Raw genomic sequence first — 16,555 nt, 5'->3', positions numbered from 1 at the left:
AGCTTCAAGCACAAACGCCAGCCTGATGCCCACTTCATCTGCTATTGCCAATGTTCCAACAGCAGCAGTTTCCAGCATCTCAAACCAGGTACGGTGCTCCTGTTCATCCTGTTTGATACTGTTCATCTCACTAGCTCTTCCTCCCTTCTTTTCATTACCAGTTTGCCATTTCTAAGAAACAACCAGTATGGGCCGTGGAGAGACCTTTTTCTGGATGCTCCCAGAGCAGGACCTAGGATGGTTTCTCAGGCCACTATCCAGTCTCTCTCACTCCTCTGCCAAGACTGAATGATGTGATTGTATCTGCTCCCTGTTTAGCCCCTCATTTTGTTGTAAATTCCTTGTGGTCTGGTCTTGATCACTGTTGTGCTAACTTTATGTTTAGATCACTGGTAACATATTCAGTGTTTTAGAAGTTTTTTGGTTTTGTTGTTATGTTTTTATTTGTTGTTGTTTTCTCTGTAGCAATTAATATTATCAACCAGTCTCCATGGATCTTTTCTCCTGGCTGCAGTTAACTATTCTGGTTCACATTTTATGTTTGACTCCTTTTGTATTTGTTCATTCTTCTAGTCCCCAAGTATTTATTGAGTTCCTGCTGTGTACCTGGAACTCTTCAGAGTAACGTCTCTCTCCCTTTCATATCCTGCCTTCGGTCATGGACAGTCTGTATTTAGTTTTCCACATGTTTACTGTTTCATCCCCAGGAATGTTTACACAGTCACAGTGTCCATTTACTACTTCCAAAATGAAGAGTCTAGTCCTGACCTCATGATATCTACAGGCTTCCTGCTGATTGATTGGCTTTTTTCCTTTAATATCCTGTTGTTTCCCTAAGTTAACCATATCTAAAACCAACGTTTCTTTCCACCCTTCCTGCTGTTCATTATCCTCCAAAAGGAATGCCGCTTTTTCCTACGGTGTCTCAATTCTTGTCAGTTATCTACCTGTCAATGCAGGAGACATAAGAGACACAGGTTTGATCCCTGGGTCGGGAAGATCCCCTGGAAGAGGGCATGGCAATCCACTCCGTATTCTTGCCCGGAGGAGCCTGTCAGGCTACAGTCCACAGGGTCATGAAGAGTTAGAAATGACTGAAGCGACTTAGAACGCACACTATTTTTTAATATACCTACACCTAAAAGCAGACCAGTCATCTTCTTTTTTTTTTTTCCCTTACCCAGCCCTGATCCAACCATTCCTGGAATTCTTTCTTGCTTTTATTTATTTATTTTTTTTGGCCACACCACACAGCCTATGGATCTCGGTCTAGGGATTGAACCATGCCCTCTGCAGTGGAAGCTCGGAGTTTTAACCACTGGACTGCCAGGGAAGTCTCTGCTTTTTCGTTTTTTATCGCTAACTGGTTGGAAGTATTTTTGCCTTATATCCTGCTGGATTTTTAACTCCCTGAGTTCAGCTAATATGACTTACTCTTTTCTTTAATATTTCTTTTTCCTGTCCATGCACCAACACCCACACCCACACACACACACACAGAATTATATTTGGCTTATGGTAGATGCTCAGTACTCTTTATAAATAATTGATCTGATCAATTAGCATCTTCCTACTTGTCACTAGTATCAATATCAGTGGAATTTTTTAAGATGTGTTTGAGCTGTGCATAATACCCATTCTTTACAGCTTTTTTAAGGTTTAATTGACATACAGTAAACCACACAGGTTCCAGTGTATGACCTGATAAATTTTGTCATGTGTGTGCCTATGTAACTACCAGAAGTTCCCCTGAGTTATTTTGAAATAACTTTATTTTTAAAGAAGATGTGATTTTTTTTTTTTTTAAAGAGAGATATACTCAGTTTTTGGAGAAGGAAATGGCAACCCACTCCAGTGTTCTTCCCTGGAGAATCCCAGGGATGGGGGGGAGCCTGGTGGGCTGCTGTCTCTGGGGTCGCACAGAGTCGGACACGACTGAAGCAGCTTAGCAGCAGCAGCATGCTGCTTTTAAACTGGGAAACTATGAAGGATATGTGCTTTTTTTGTTCACGCTCATCTGTCCTTAAAAGCACTGCCATCTAGTGCAGTGGTATATAAACTTCTTAAAGTGTAGAATCTTTCCTTACAAAATTCTGTGCAAAAATTTATGCAGAAATTCTGTACATAAAGTAGGAGAGAAAGAATATTATAGTAGAAAATGGACATTATGTGTACAATGCATGGGACGCTTCCCTCTCAGCCTTACTCTAGCATCTCCTCTTTACTCTTGGATGTCCACAGAATGCATTTTGAAAAATCATTGGCTTAGGTGGAAAACTACATAGGTGCGTAAACGAGAAGTCAAGTTAATGTTTTAAGGAAATAATTATGAGACAGAGGGACATGAAAGTCTTTGGTATTGAAATTCGTGTTTTTTTTCTTTCTGAGTCTTGTTTTCCTCCTTTATTCCCTTTGACCTACAGGACTATCCCACCTATACCATCCTTGGTCAGAGTCAGTACCAAGCTTGCTACCCCAGCTCCAGCTTTGGAGTCACAGGCCAGACTAACAGTGATGCTGAGAATACCACCTTAGCAGCAGCCACATACCAGACGGAGAAGCCCAGGGTCATGGTACCTGCAGCTGCAGCACCCAGACTTGCCTCTGGTAAGCTCTGCAGCTCTAAAAACTTTGGCTTAAGGGCATTTCATCCAGCCAGTGATGGTGAAGATTATTTTGATCTTATCTAAGTCGCTGTTACCATGCTCTTGGCTTTCCCTCTCAGTTGAGGGGTATTTTTAACACTGTATCCAGACTGTGATGAGTCATTGGCAGACTGAATATAAAACTTGATGTTGTGAACAGAAAAGGACCCAAGAATGAAAAGACTTTATTTCTGACTCCCACTCTACCCTCCCTGTAGCTTGTCACAGAGAACTTCAGAATCTCAGCACGTTTTGTAACAGTTGGAGAAGCCCAGTTTTAGTCTGTGCATCAGTTGGACTTCTGGTTACACCGCAGGGTGGTAGTTCTTAACTTTTCCTGTGTCATGGATCCCTTTAAGATTTTGAGAAAAGCTGTGGTCCTTTTCCCCCAAAGAAATACATAGAATTTAACCTACAAATTTAAACTTCTACCTTGGCAATGAATCAGTGAATTATGGTGTCCAGATTTTAATATCCTGACATAAAGACTTAAACTTTCAGTAAACATATGCACATACTTTTTATTTATCTCTATTTTTCATGAAAATTTGGTGTTTTGCTGTTACATTCTTTAACTTGAAGGAGGACTGTTTATCGTTAACACTGACGCATTTTTAAAAGCAGTGGTCTGCTGTTCTCTGTGCATCTTGCCTCTACTACTAGTCTTCTAAATAGATGGACATACAGATGGCCACTGCTTCAAACCTGCGTAACATTGAAATCACTATGTGCCTTAATACCTTAGTTTTTAATTCATTTCTCTAAATATCTTTGTCCTTCATAACAATTTTAACTTTTTAATAATGGAGAATTTCAAACATAGGCAGAAGTTGTCAGAATAGTATAGTGAACCCTTATATATCTGTCATCCAACTTCAACAGTTAACAACTTATAGGCAATCTTGTTTCAGCTGTGTGTGTGTACTAAGTCACTTCAGTCATGTCTGACTCTTTGTGACCCTATGGACTGTAACCCACCAGGCTCCTCTGTCCATGGGATTCTCTAGGCAAGAATAATGGAGTAGGTTGCCATTCCCTTCTCCAGAGGTCTTCCCGATGCAGGGATCAAACCTGTATCTCTTATATCTCCTGCATTGGCAGGCGGGCTCTTTACCATTAGCATTACCTGGTGACGTCAGTTCAGTTCAGTCGCTCAGTCATGTCCGACTCTTTGCAACCCCATGAATCACAGCACACCAGGCCTCCCTGTCCATCACCAACTCCTGGAGTTCACTCAAACTCATGTCCATCAAGTCGGTGATGCCATCCAGGCATCTCATCCTCTGTCGTCCCCAATCCCTCCAAGCATCAGGGTCTTTTCCAATGAGTCAACTCTTCACATGAGGTAGCCAAAGTATTGGAGCTTCAGCTTCAGCATCAGTCCTTGACCTGGTATGTTTCAACTATACTTCATCTAATTTCCTCCTCAAATTCCAGGTCTCATGTCTCTAAAAGATAAATGCTTGATAACATAACCACAATGCCATTATCCCATATAAAATAATTCAACAATAATTCCTTAATGCCTAAGGGTATTCATATTTCTAGTTTTTTCATAAAGTCCAAGTAAGGGCTTCCCTTGTGGCTCAGCTAGTAAAGAATCCACCTGCAATGCAGGAGACCTGGGTTCGATCCCTGGGTTGGGAAGATCCCCTGGAGAAGAGAAAGGCTACCCACTCCAGTATTCTATCCTGGAGAATTCCATGAACTGTATAGTCCATGGGGTTGCAAAGAGTCAGACACGACTGAGCGACTTTCACTTTCAAGGTCCATACATTGTGATTGGTGGATATATATTTTGTTCTAACCTATAAATTCCCCTCTCTCTTTTTCTTTCCTGTGTAATTTATTTGTTGAAGAAAGTAGACTGTTTTCTCAATATCAGTTCAGTTCAGTTCAGTCACTCAGTCCCGAGTCTTTGCAACCCCATGAACTGCAGCACACCAGGCCTCCCTGTCCATCACTAACTCCCGGAGTCCACCCAAACCCATGTCCATTGTGTCAGTGATACCATCCAGCCATCTCATCCTCTGTCATCCCCTTCTCCTCCTGCCCTCAATTTTCCCAGCATCAGGGTCTTTTCAAATGAGTCAGCTCTTCGCATCAGGTGGCCAAAGTATTGGAGTTTCAGCTTCAACATCAGTCCTTCGAATGAACACCCAGGACTGATCTCCTTTAGGATGGACTGGTTGGATCTCCTTGCAGTCCAAGAGACTCTCAAGAGTCTTTTCCAACACCACAGTTTGAAAGCATCAATTCTTTGGCACTCAATTTTCTTTATAGTCCAACTCTCACATCCATACATGACTACTGGAAAAACCATAGCCTTGACTAGACGGACCTTTGTTGACAAAGTAATGCCTCTGCTTTTTAATATACTATCTAGGTTAGTCATAACTTTCCTTCCAGGGAGCAAGCGACTTTTAATTTCATGGCTGCAGTCACCATCCACAGTGATTTTGGAGCCCAGAAAAATAAAGTCAGTATAAATTTCACCAATTATAAGTTTAGAGGGTAGCTTGCTGCAACCTACTGCTTTCTGTATTTTATTTAAGTTGGTAAATAAATCTAGGGTGGTGGTTTTCAACTGGAGGTAGTTTTGTGCCTCCTGCTTCCACCCTAAGGCCCCCACACCCAGGGATATTTGGCAATGTATGGAAGCATTTTTGGTTGTCACACTGGGAAGGGGGTGCTACTGGCATCTAATGGGTAGAGGCCGATACTGCTTAACCAAACATTCTAAAACGTACAGGATGTCCCCTCACAACAAAAATTGTCTGAACCAAAACGTCAGTTGTACCAAGTTGAGAAAGTGATTGCAGGCTTAATTTTTTGGGTGTGGGCAAAATGACTTTATAGGTAAGTTTTTTCATTGTGGAGGCAAGCATACAAATTCTAGTTATGACTCTTCATGCTGTTAGGTCTGAGTTTCCAAATTCCTTAAGTAAAGTTTGGTTTCCCAGCCTTTATCCCTGCAACATGATTCTTAAAGGCAGAGACCCTGCTCTGGTCCTTATAGCCTGTGACTACACTGGCAATACCAATGTCTTACTTTTCCTTTTCAGGAGACCCTTCTCCAAGCCCATCTTTGACCCAGACCACACCAAGTAAAGATGCTGATGACCAGTCCAGGAAAAATATGACTGGCAAGAACCGGGGCAAGAGGAAAGCTGACGCCAGCTCTTCCCAGGACAGTGAATTAGAAGTATGGGAAGAAACTCATTTGAGTTACCACCTGCTTTTTTCTTTTCTCTTAAGTTTGTCAGATATATTTCTGAAACTCATGGATATTATGGGGTTCTATGTTGTGTACCGTTTAATTCCTGAGCAGTAGAAAATGAATTGGCCAAGTGTGAAAAGAGAAGTGTAAAAACACATTTCTCTGTACCCACATTTTACCATATCACTTTCAGATCCTTTTTACCAACAAATTTGAAAAAGCTTTTTCAAATTTAGGTAGGTAACTTTTTAAGGGAAAGAACGATCTGTTCTGTATTCCAGAGGCAAACAGAAAGAACAGTGCATCATATTGAAAAAGCAGAGGGTATCACAAGCAATGCCATCCTGTTCTCCATTTCAGAATCTTAGAGTAAAATGACAGAGCTGAAGTGCTTTAGGCCAAGTTTCTGTGAAACCTGCAACCAGATCTGGTAACTTGTAAATAAGATTGGCTCTCACTTACTCTGTAAACCCTAATAAATTTATTATGGATGTACATTTGGCTTCATTATTAAAAAGACTAGCAAGCCATACAAAATTCTAATAATAATGGAGTTTTGATACTAGTCTTTTGTTTTCTTTAATTTTTCTATAATGTGATCATTTAATGAGAAGAAAAGGCCATATTTAAAAATGAGTCCATTGACAGTTGTTCATAAGACATTGGTAAATTGAGGCAATGTTTGGAACCTCCTTTCCCTTTTGTTACTTGCAGGATGGGAATGGGCTGGGAGAGAAAGACAGAAAATCTAAAGACCTGATATATTTCATGGGAAAAACTGAGAATTCACTTGTTTTTTTAAATTGTGATAAAGTATATATAAAATTTACCATTTTATAAGTGTGCAGTTTTAAGTACATTCACAGTGTTGTTCAGAAGTTTTTCATGATTACAAACTGTGTACTCATTAAGCAATAACTTCCTATTCTCCCCTTCTATTAGTCCTTGGTAACCTTTGTTCTACTTTCTGTCACTATAAATTTGCCTGTTCTAGGCATTTCATATAAATGGCATCATACAAAATCTTTCCTTCTGTGTCAGGCTTATTACTTCACCTAGCATAATATTTTCAAGGTTCATCTATTCTGTAGCATGTTTCAGAACTTCATTCCTTTTTATGGCTGCATAACTCCATTGTGTACATATAGCACATCTTATTTATCCATTCATCTGTGATGGACACTTGGGGTTTTCCACCTTTGAGCTATTGTGAATAAAGCTGCTGTGAACACTGCTATACTCAAAAATACCACTTGGAGCCCCTCTTTTCAATTATTTTGGGTATAAACCTAGGAGTAGAATTGGTAGGCCATATAGTAGTTCTGTGTTCAGCTTTTTGAGGAACCACCAAAATGTTTTCCAAATGACTACACCATTTTACATTCCTACCAGCTCTATACGAGGGTTCCGGTTGCTTCCGTCTTCTTCGTATTCCATCCTAATGGGAATGATATGGTGTTTTGTGGTTTTGATTTGCATTTCCTTAATGACTAATAATATAGAACATCTTTTCATGTGTGAATTGGTCATTTGTCTATTTTATTGGAAGTAATGTCTAAATCCTTTGCCCATTCTTTAAATTAGGGGGTTTTGTTTGTTTTTGAATCTTAGGAGTTCTTTATTCTAGATTTTAATCCCTTAGCAGAATATGATGTGCAAATATTTTCTGTGCACTGTCTTTTCACTCTCTTGATGGTTTCCTTTGATGGTTAACAGTTTTAAATTTTGAAGTTCTGTTTTGATTACTTGTGCTTTTGGTATTATACTTAAGGATTTAAGGTTATGAAAACACCTGTATTTCTTCTAAGCATTTTATTGTTTCAGCTCTTAAGTTTAGGTCCTTGATCCATATTGAGTTAATTTGTACATAGTGTGAAGTAAGGATCTAATTTTTTTTTTTTCTGCACATGGATATTCAGTTCCCTTAGGACCTTGTTTTGGAAACGCTTTCTTTTCCCCTATGTTCGTGGTATCCTTGCAGAAATAATAATCGACTCTCTCTCTTTTTATATATATATATATGGATATATATACATACACATATACATATATGGGTTTATTTCTGGGCTCTCTCTGTTCCATTGGTCTGTGTGTCTGTCTTTATGCTACTACCACACTATTTTGATTACTGTAGCTTTGTAGTAAGTTTTAATATTAGGAAACATGAGTCATCCAACTTTGTTCTTTTTCAAGACTATTTTGGCTCTTTAGGGTCCCTTGAGATTTCGTACAAACTTTAGGTTAGTTTTTCTATCTCTTTAAAAAAGTGTTGGAAAACAACAACAACAAAAAACAGTGTTGGGATTTTGATAGGGATTTAGTATATAAGTCCTGAACTATCAGTTAAGTTTATTCCTAAATATTTTATTATTTTTTATGCTTTTGTTTAATTCCTTTTAGGATTATTCATTTCAAGCTTATAGAAACAGCTGATTTCTGAATTCATTTTATTAGCTCTCAGTAATTTTTTTGGGTTCTTAAAGGTTTTCTTTGTATAAGATCACATCATCTGTGAACAGAGGTAATTTTACTTCTTTCTTTCCAGTTTGGGTACCCTTTTTACCCTTTTCTTGGGTATTTCTTTTACCCTTATTCTGGCTAGAATTTCCAGTACCATGTTTGAATAGAAGTGATGAAAACAGAGACATACTTCTTTTATTCCTAATCTCAGGGGTAATACTTCCAGTTTTCCACCATTGAGTATGATATTAGCTGAAGGTTTTTCATATATGACCTTTATCATGATAAGGAAGTTGCTAGTATATTGAGTGTTTTTATAATGAAAGTGTGCTAAATTTTGTCAAATGCTTTTTCTACATCAGTTGAGATGACCATGTGAGTTTTTTCCTCTGTTCAGTTAGTACAGTATATTACATTGATTTTTTTTTTTTTTTCCTTCATTGAACCATTGCATTCTGGGAACAAATCCCACTTGGTCTTGATGTATAATTCAATACGCTGCTGAACTTTGTTTGCCACTGTTCTGTTGAGGTTTTTGAGTCAGTGTTCAGATGAGAGATTGGTCTGTAGTTTTCTTGTCTTGTCTTTATCTGACTTCAGTATCAGGGAATTGCTGGCTTCATAGAGTGAATTAGGAAGTGTTTCTGCCTATTGAGTTGTTTGGAAGGTTTGAAGGATTTTGGTGTTGGGTAGAATTCACCAGTGAAACCGTCTGACCCTGGCCTTTTCTTTTCTTGGGATGTTTTTTATTATTGATTCAGTTAAAGGTCTATTCAGATTTTCTTTTCCTATATGAATCAGTTTGGGCACATTGTATATTTCTAGGGATTTGTTGTTTCATCTAGATTATTTATTGGTGTATAACTCTTCATAGTGTAAAGGATTATAAAATCCTTTTTATTTCTTTAAAATTGGTATTAATATCCCCACTTTCATTTCTGATTTTATTAATTTATGTCGTCTGTCTTTTTTCTTAGCTAGTCTGACTAGACCTTGTCAATTATATAGATCTCGTCTAAGAACCAACTTTTGGTTTTATTGATTTTCTCTATTTTTTTCCTACCTTCTGCTTTTTCCTACCCTTTTCTAACCTTTATTTTTTCCTTCCTTCTACTGGCTTTGTCTAGCAGCGTAAATTGTGCAGTTTGGTTATTGATTGAGATCTTTTTTAAGGTACACATTTGTAGCTATAAATTTCCTTTGGGACTTTCTTGGTGGTCCAGTGGTTAAAACTCCCTACTTCCAATGCAGGGGGCGTGGGTTTGATCCCTGGTTGGTTGGGGGACTAAGATTCCACATGCTGTGCAGTGTGGCCTTAAAAAGAAAAGAAAAAAGCCTTCTTAACTGTTTCCACAGCCTCCCATAAATTATGGTATGTTGTTTTTTGGTCTTCATTCCAAGGTATTTTCTAATTTCACTTGTTATTTCTTTTTTATCCATTGGTTGTTTAAGATTATATTAATTTTTACATATGTGTGAATATCCCAGTTTTTCTTCTGTTATTGATTACTTGTTTCATTCTACTATGATTTTAAAAGATGTTCACTCATTTTTTAAAATATTTCCCTCATTCAGCGGGTATTTCTGTGGGACTTAGATGAAACCATCATCATCTTCCACTCCCTTCTTACTGGATCCTATGCCCAGAAGTATGGAAAGGTAATTTGAGTCTTTCTTCCTTTGTTATAACTGTCCCTCTCTGTGCGTGCAGGTAACCAAGATCACTGTCTCTGTTCTCTCCATCTTAACCTATTGACCTTTCACCTTTTACATAAAACTTCACCTGGTGGCTTATACCAGGCAGACTACATGGTCAGGCAGAGTTGATAAAGCTGGGAACTAGACCTCGGACTAGTACTGAAAGCTGAAGTTGGTAGAGGGTGGCAAAGACTAAGTATGGGACTGGACTCAAAATAGAGTGGAGTCTCAGGGTAACCTGCTCCAAAGACTGATCTGTCACACATGACAGTCCAAACTGAGCATTTCATTTAGCTGAGAATCTGTGAGATCTATACATTTAAAATATTAAATAACTTTCTAAAATAGATTGTATAGCTTCTTAAATGAAGATGCACCAAGCAGAATTTAAGTTTAGTCGTCAGTAGTAACATCAGTTTTGACAGAGGGATGAGGTATTGTCTGTATATTTCTAGACTGAATTACCTCCAGGTTCCTTTTTGTTTGTTTGTTTCCGTGAATAAATTTTATAAAAATATCTGCCTCATTTACCATCCTACTTTATCTACTCCTAATTATTTCTTATTGTCACTCTTTGTTTCTATTAGAAGTATTTTCCATAGGCTTTTAGTATCTAGGCGGGTAAACTAACATAAGTTTATGAAAGTATACAAAATAAGATCATACCACCTCTAAGTGAAGGTCTGATTGTTCCTTTTAAAGCTACGTGCATTGGTTTTCCTACAAGTATTTCTTTATTGATTTTCTGGTTGTTTAGATTGTCAGATTACTGACTTCCAGAGTTATACTGTGTATGTGTGTAAGATAATGAGTATTACAATAGCAATATTTTAGCAATAGTTAGAATTTCTGCTGAAGCAGGGAATTTTTCCAAAAATTGTTTTGTTTTTTTTTCAAGTGGGTTAAAGTCCTGAAATTTTTAACTTTGCACAATCTAAGCTTCTTACAACTGTGAATGAAATTGCATCAGTAATAGTGAGAAGCACTATTGTGGACCAGTGTTGTTTTGGCCTTGACTTCAAATAATTTTGAAACAGTTAGAGGTAAGAACTGGTGCTGTAAGTGCCAAGTCAAACAAATTCTCTTATTGCCTTTCAGGACCCAACAGTAGTGATTGGCTCAGGTTTAACAATGGAAGAAATGATTTTTGAAGTGGCTGACACACATCTATTTTTCAATGACCTAGAGGTAGGCATTTTAAATTGTTGCTGTGCTTCAGTGAAACACTTTGTTCCATAACTTATTTATTTAGACTGTGACTTTTGTGTTTAGAGGAAGTGTGGTTAAACAGGGTAGGTATGGGAAGGCCAGCTGGGCACTTAGGTATACATAGTCTTGAAGAAATAGTTCCTTGGTTAGGTCAGCACAGTCTTGTTTCTGGGCTTCAGTTTTATTGGCTCAAAAATTTGATTTTGTTATCATATTTGGAAGTAATCTAGCTCTTGGGGCAGTACCATCCCATCAGGTAAAGCACTGATACATAAACCAACATTCTAATTTACTCATCTACATTAAATAATATATAGAAAGTGGCACTGGTTGTACTCTTAATTATATTTTAACTGTTCTTCGGTTTTACCTTCTTAAAAGATAGTCGCTTGATTTGTCAGATCTGTAGAGGGCTACTCTTAACTTGTTGTATTTTGTACCTGCTTATTGTCCGTGTATAGGTAAGCCGTGAAGTCCAGATCATTTTATATTTAGGTGGAGGGAAACCTGGGAACACTGAGAGCTTCTTGGTTAATTGTTTTGGCTTTGACATTTGAGTTCATCTTTGAGGTAAACATGATGTAGTGGAGAGAGCACGGGACTGGGAGTCAGAGGACCAGACTCGAGTACCAAATTAGGAAAGTTATCTCCCCATTCTGGGCCTCAGTTAAGCAGTTATCCTACACAAGGAACTAGCAACAGTTGTTCTGTTTGAAGATGGGAATGCCTTCCCAAGACACTGAGGTGGGAAGGAGTAAATTTGTCATTTAATGTCCTTTTGAATTTTGAACTCTGTATGACATGTATTACCTACTTTTTTAAATAGTGAAAATTTTAAAGTAAAATAAACACAAAGTAATCCTCTTTCTTTTCAAACACAGTCTAGTTCTACTCAGCAGTTCTCCAACAAGTTAAATTAGTAGGGCTGTAAACTCCAATACTTTTATGTCAGCTCCACAGTGCTTTAATCTTCCATCAACTTCACATGTTGATAAATTGGAACATTATAGTTTTTATTCAGCAAACATTTATTGAAAACCTACTGTGTGCCAGTAATTGTTGCCAAATTGTATTTGTAATGATTTTCTAGACATAGTCCTCACTCAGGACTGAAAGTTCTGTGAAGAATTTGACCTGAATGTGTTCCTGCCCCCCAGGTCAGTGGTTCTCAACTTTAGGGGGCATAAGAATCGCCTGGGGAGCTTGTTAAAAATGAAGACTCTAGGACTTCACTCACAGAAATTCTATTCAAAAATACACATTTAAAAAAATCTTCCCCAGAGGATTCTGATGCAGGTGGACACCATGGCACCGCCCTAGGTGGTGTCAGAGGCATAAATCAGGCAGTGGGTGGCATTTTACCTCAGTAGTAGTGTGGGCTTAGAGTAAAGAACTCGTGGATTCGAATTGAAAGACCTAAGCTGCTTCTCGTTTCTTTCTACCACTCACTAGTTTTATGACCTTGGGCCAATCATTTTATCTCACTTTTAAAATATGAGGAGATTGACTTAGGTGACCTCTTCTAATTCGTAAGTTTGAATTTACAAATTTCTCTTTCAGTCATTCTCGGTTTTGATACTGCACACACTCTACCAGCATCTTTTTTGTCTGCAAAAACTTACTGAGTACATGCTACATAAGGGCACTGGACTAGACTGAAGGGTTCAAAAGGAGGTGTGAGATATGGTTGTGCCATAAGAGGCCTACACTGTGATAGAACTTAGAGGCTAATGTAGGACGTAAGCACACCTCACAATATAAGGGAGCGCCTGCTTATACCCATGGGCTGTGGGGAAAGTGCACTGTTGAGATAAGAGCATAACTGCGGGCTGGTATGGCTGAGGAAGATTTCATGAAGACTGAGGAATGCAAATTAGGCCTTTAAAGAAGTTGGACAGCAACGGGGGTGAGACTGATCCTCCACACATAAGAAACCATAAGGTATTTCATCATCCTGCCGTTGTTTGTGGTATTTTTACAATATATCATGGAGATAATAAAACTGCTCTCTGGGATGAAATAATGGGTGGCTTTGTCTTTTAACAGGAGTGTGACCAGGTGCATGTGGAAGACGTGGCTTCTGATGACAACGGCCAAGACTTGAGGTAGGAAACACTGAGACCTTAGACATCAGTGTACCGGTTACGCACGAGACACTGACCAGGTTGCGAGGAAAACAAGCTGGTTAAGACATGGCCCTAAGTCCATTAGAGAAGACAGAAACAAAGACAGTTGATGATGGCATGCGGTGTGAGAAGGTGACCGTAGAAAATGTGATGGGATATAGAGTAGAAAGTAATTCCGATGGTTGTGGGGAGCCAGTGGTGCCAGCACTGGAGTGCCCTTCTCAACACAGTAGACTTTGAAGTATAATCTTGGAGATTGGGTAGCATGATGGAATGAGACAAAACCATTCCAAAGTAAAGGATATACTAGTTTCTCTTTGGCCAGATTTTCAGTCAAGAAAAGTGTGCTTCCAAGGTTGGTTAGTCTCAGATAGAAATAAGCACCAAGGAAGTTATATGGTGGGGGTCTGGTGGTGTCAAATGACCGTATGGAAGACAATCTTAAACATTAATATCACAGTGAACGCTAAACCAGGGAGGTCTCCGTGGCAAAATGCTTGCTCAGTCCCCTCCTGTCTCTCTTGGCTATGGTCTTCTAGTCTTAGCTAAGAATAATCCAAAAATTTGTCTCCCTTATATCTAAAGACTTTTAGAAAAACAAAATTGTCACATCTTTTCATGTTAACTTATTTTATTAATGTTTATCCCTTTCCATAGGCAAAAAGGTTTTCCATGTGTCTACCCTAAAATTGTCTCCTCTGAATTCTCAACTCTAGAGCAGATCTGGACACATCACTTAGTAAGGACACAGACAGCCCCGCGGCACTGAGGAGGAGAGGTTTCCCTTCGCTAGCAGCATCCAGCCGTGCATGTTACATAGCTGTGAAGGGCAGCATTCTTAAGAGATTTTACTCACCTTAGGAAAAAGCTTGCTCTGAAGCAGTTTACGATCCCCTCTGAGCACTAGTGCTCTTTTGTTTCTTGTATACGTATGTCGGCTTCCCTGGTGGCTCAGACGGTAAAGAATCTACCCGCAGTATAGGAGACCCTGGTTCAGTCCTTGGGTGGGGAAGATCCCCTGGAGAAGGGAATGGTAGCCCACTCTGGTATTCTTGCCTGGAGAATTCCATAGACAGAGGAGCCTGGTGGGCTCCAGTCCATGGGGGTCACAAAGAGTCAGATAACGACTGAGCAGCTAAGCACAGCACATATAGATGGCTAACTAGTAATGGCCTCTCTTTTTATTGGCAGCTTTTTCTTAAATATAGAATCTCACACTTGTGGAATTCTGTTTTGATTTTTGAACCAAGTTGTCCCTAATTCCGTCAGTCATTTTTAAATCTTGACTTAGGAAGTAGTCATCCCGCCCAGGCTGTTTAACTGTAATAGTTATCTATTGCTGTGTAACAAATTACTCCCAAGCCTAGTAGTTTAAAGCAATTACCATTTATCATCTCATTGTTTCTGTAGTTTGGGAACTTGAAAGTAACTTAGCTGGGTAGTTCTGAATCAGGGTCTTTGAGATTAAAATCAAGATAGCTAAAATCATCTGAAGGCTTGAGTGGAGCCAAGGACCTGCTTCCAGCCTGTCGTGTGTGGCTGATAGCAGGAGGCCTCAGGCCTCACTGTGCCCCTTCACGGAGCAGCTTGAGTGTTCTCACATGACAGCTGACACTTAGAGCAAGCCCTGTAAGAGAAGTCTGGTCTCTAAAGCCTGACACCATCAGTTCCACCACATTCTGTTTGCATTCAAATACAGTCTGTACCCGAAGGGAGTGGAGTTAGAAGAGAGGAGGAGTGGCCCATGAACTTAACAAACGAGTCAACAGATCTCTGAAGGAAAACATTCCCATTTTCTTACTGTTATTAGAACTTGGGGTTCATTCCTCCCATTATTTTTTCACATTTCTCCTTTTTACATAGTTGCAATCATATCGTGGGTGTGTACAAAAAATTTTATATTCTGAAGGCTTTTTTTCACTGTAAGATGTCATCTATCGTTAGTGAAAGGATGGTCTGTCTGAAGCCAGCCTCTAGGGGATGCTGACGCTCGAATTGTTCCTGCCCCTCTTGGGCTCCCTTTCCATCCTTTGTTTGATAGAAGTAACGGGGTGAGATGGTGGACCGATGGAAGATAGCCTCTGACATACAGAGATTAAGGAAGAAGAGTCTCACGGCTTTGATATCAGATGCCTGTGGAATAGGGCAAAGAATCTCAGATGGCCTTCAGCCGAAAACTCTGTGCGGTATAGATCTTCATTTTCATCATCTTCTCTCTCTGCAGCAACTACAGTTTCTCGACAGACGGTTTCAGTGGCTCAGGAGGCAGTGGCAGCCATGGTTCCTCTGTGGGTGTCCAGGGAGGTGTGGACTGGATGAGGAAATTGGCTTTCCGTTACCGAAAAGTGAGAGAAATCTATGATAAGCATAAAAGCAACGTGGGTGGTAAGTGTGGCATATAACCAGCTAATTTTCTCTTTTGTTCTAATTTCCTGTTTTCCTTTCCAGGGTTTACCTTAAAGCTCCTGGATTATGAATTTGTGACACAGTGACATTTTAACTCTGTATTTTAAAAATGGGGTTTGATTGAAACCCTGTGGGGAGGAAACTCTGCATTCCTCATGGACTCTTCTTAGCATAACTTCACCAAGTTCCCTTGTTCTTTTTAGACAGCTTTCCTTTTTAGGAAATGTGTTCCATAGATTATGTTTAATGGCATGTGTTTTTTTGGACTCACGACTACTGTCAGTAATATTTAAGAGGTTGCCATATTTTGACAGATTTATCTAGCCATCAGGACAAGTCAGGTAGAATTAGCGACCAGGTTTATAGTGGATGGAAAACTAGGTCCAGCTTGATAGGTTGGCAGTATCCATGCATTGTGATTTGAAGGACCTTGGACTTGCTTTCCGCCCAGATATGTCTCACATATCAGGTGCTATTATGCCTAAAATTTATATATTTGGAATTAATTAGCCATAGATTGTTCAAATGAGAAGAGACTTTAGTAGAAAACAAATCTAAATCCTTCATTTTGCATTTGAGAAAACTGATGGTCCATCATGAGGATCACAAGGGCGGGTCATATAGCAAGTTAGTGACCACACCACAGGTGGACTCTTGGTCCAGTGCACTTTACATTCATACAGACCCCTCTTTAGTGACGTGCCCTTGTGAGAAAATATTAAAAACTCTGAACCATCACCCTCAAACACCTACATCCACACAGAACGTTGCGTGAAGTTTCAGGGATTCTC

The 16,555-nt window shown here is 39.2% G+C and overlaps 1 protein-coding gene across 4 annotated transcripts in view; it reads left to right on the top strand.

The window, feature by feature from the left end:
- The window catches only part of EYA3 (EYA transcriptional coactivator and phosphatase 3), a 95,910-nt gene that overhangs the window by 62,586 nt on the left and 16,769 nt on the right, over positions 1-16,555 (top strand). For all 4 annotated transcript variants that reach the window (XM_040229780.1, XM_040229779.1, XM_040229778.1 and 1 more), the window contains 7 exons: positions 3-88; positions 2,424-2,607; positions 5,711-5,850; positions 9,901-9,984; positions 11,122-11,211; positions 13,279-13,337; positions 15,583-15,743. In XM_040229780.1, the coding sequence (XP_040085714.1) occupies positions 3-88; positions 2,424-2,607; positions 5,711-5,850; positions 9,901-9,984; positions 11,122-11,211; positions 13,279-13,337; positions 15,583-15,743 (804 nt within the window). The remainder of the gene's footprint in view (positions 1-2; positions 89-2,423; positions 2,608-5,710; positions 5,851-9,900; positions 9,985-11,121; positions 11,212-13,278; positions 13,338-15,582; positions 15,744-16,555) is intronic.

Source organism: Oryx dammah, unplaced genomic scaffold (genome assembly GCF_014754425.2).
Source record: "Oryx dammah isolate SB20612 unplaced genomic scaffold, SCBI_Odam_1.1 HiC_scaffold_27, whole genome shotgun sequence".
In the NCBI taxonomy this organism is placed as follows: Eukaryota; Metazoa; Chordata; class Mammalia; order Artiodactyla; family Bovidae; genus Oryx; species Oryx dammah.
This window is presented reverse-complemented; position numbering and strand designations above follow the sequence as displayed.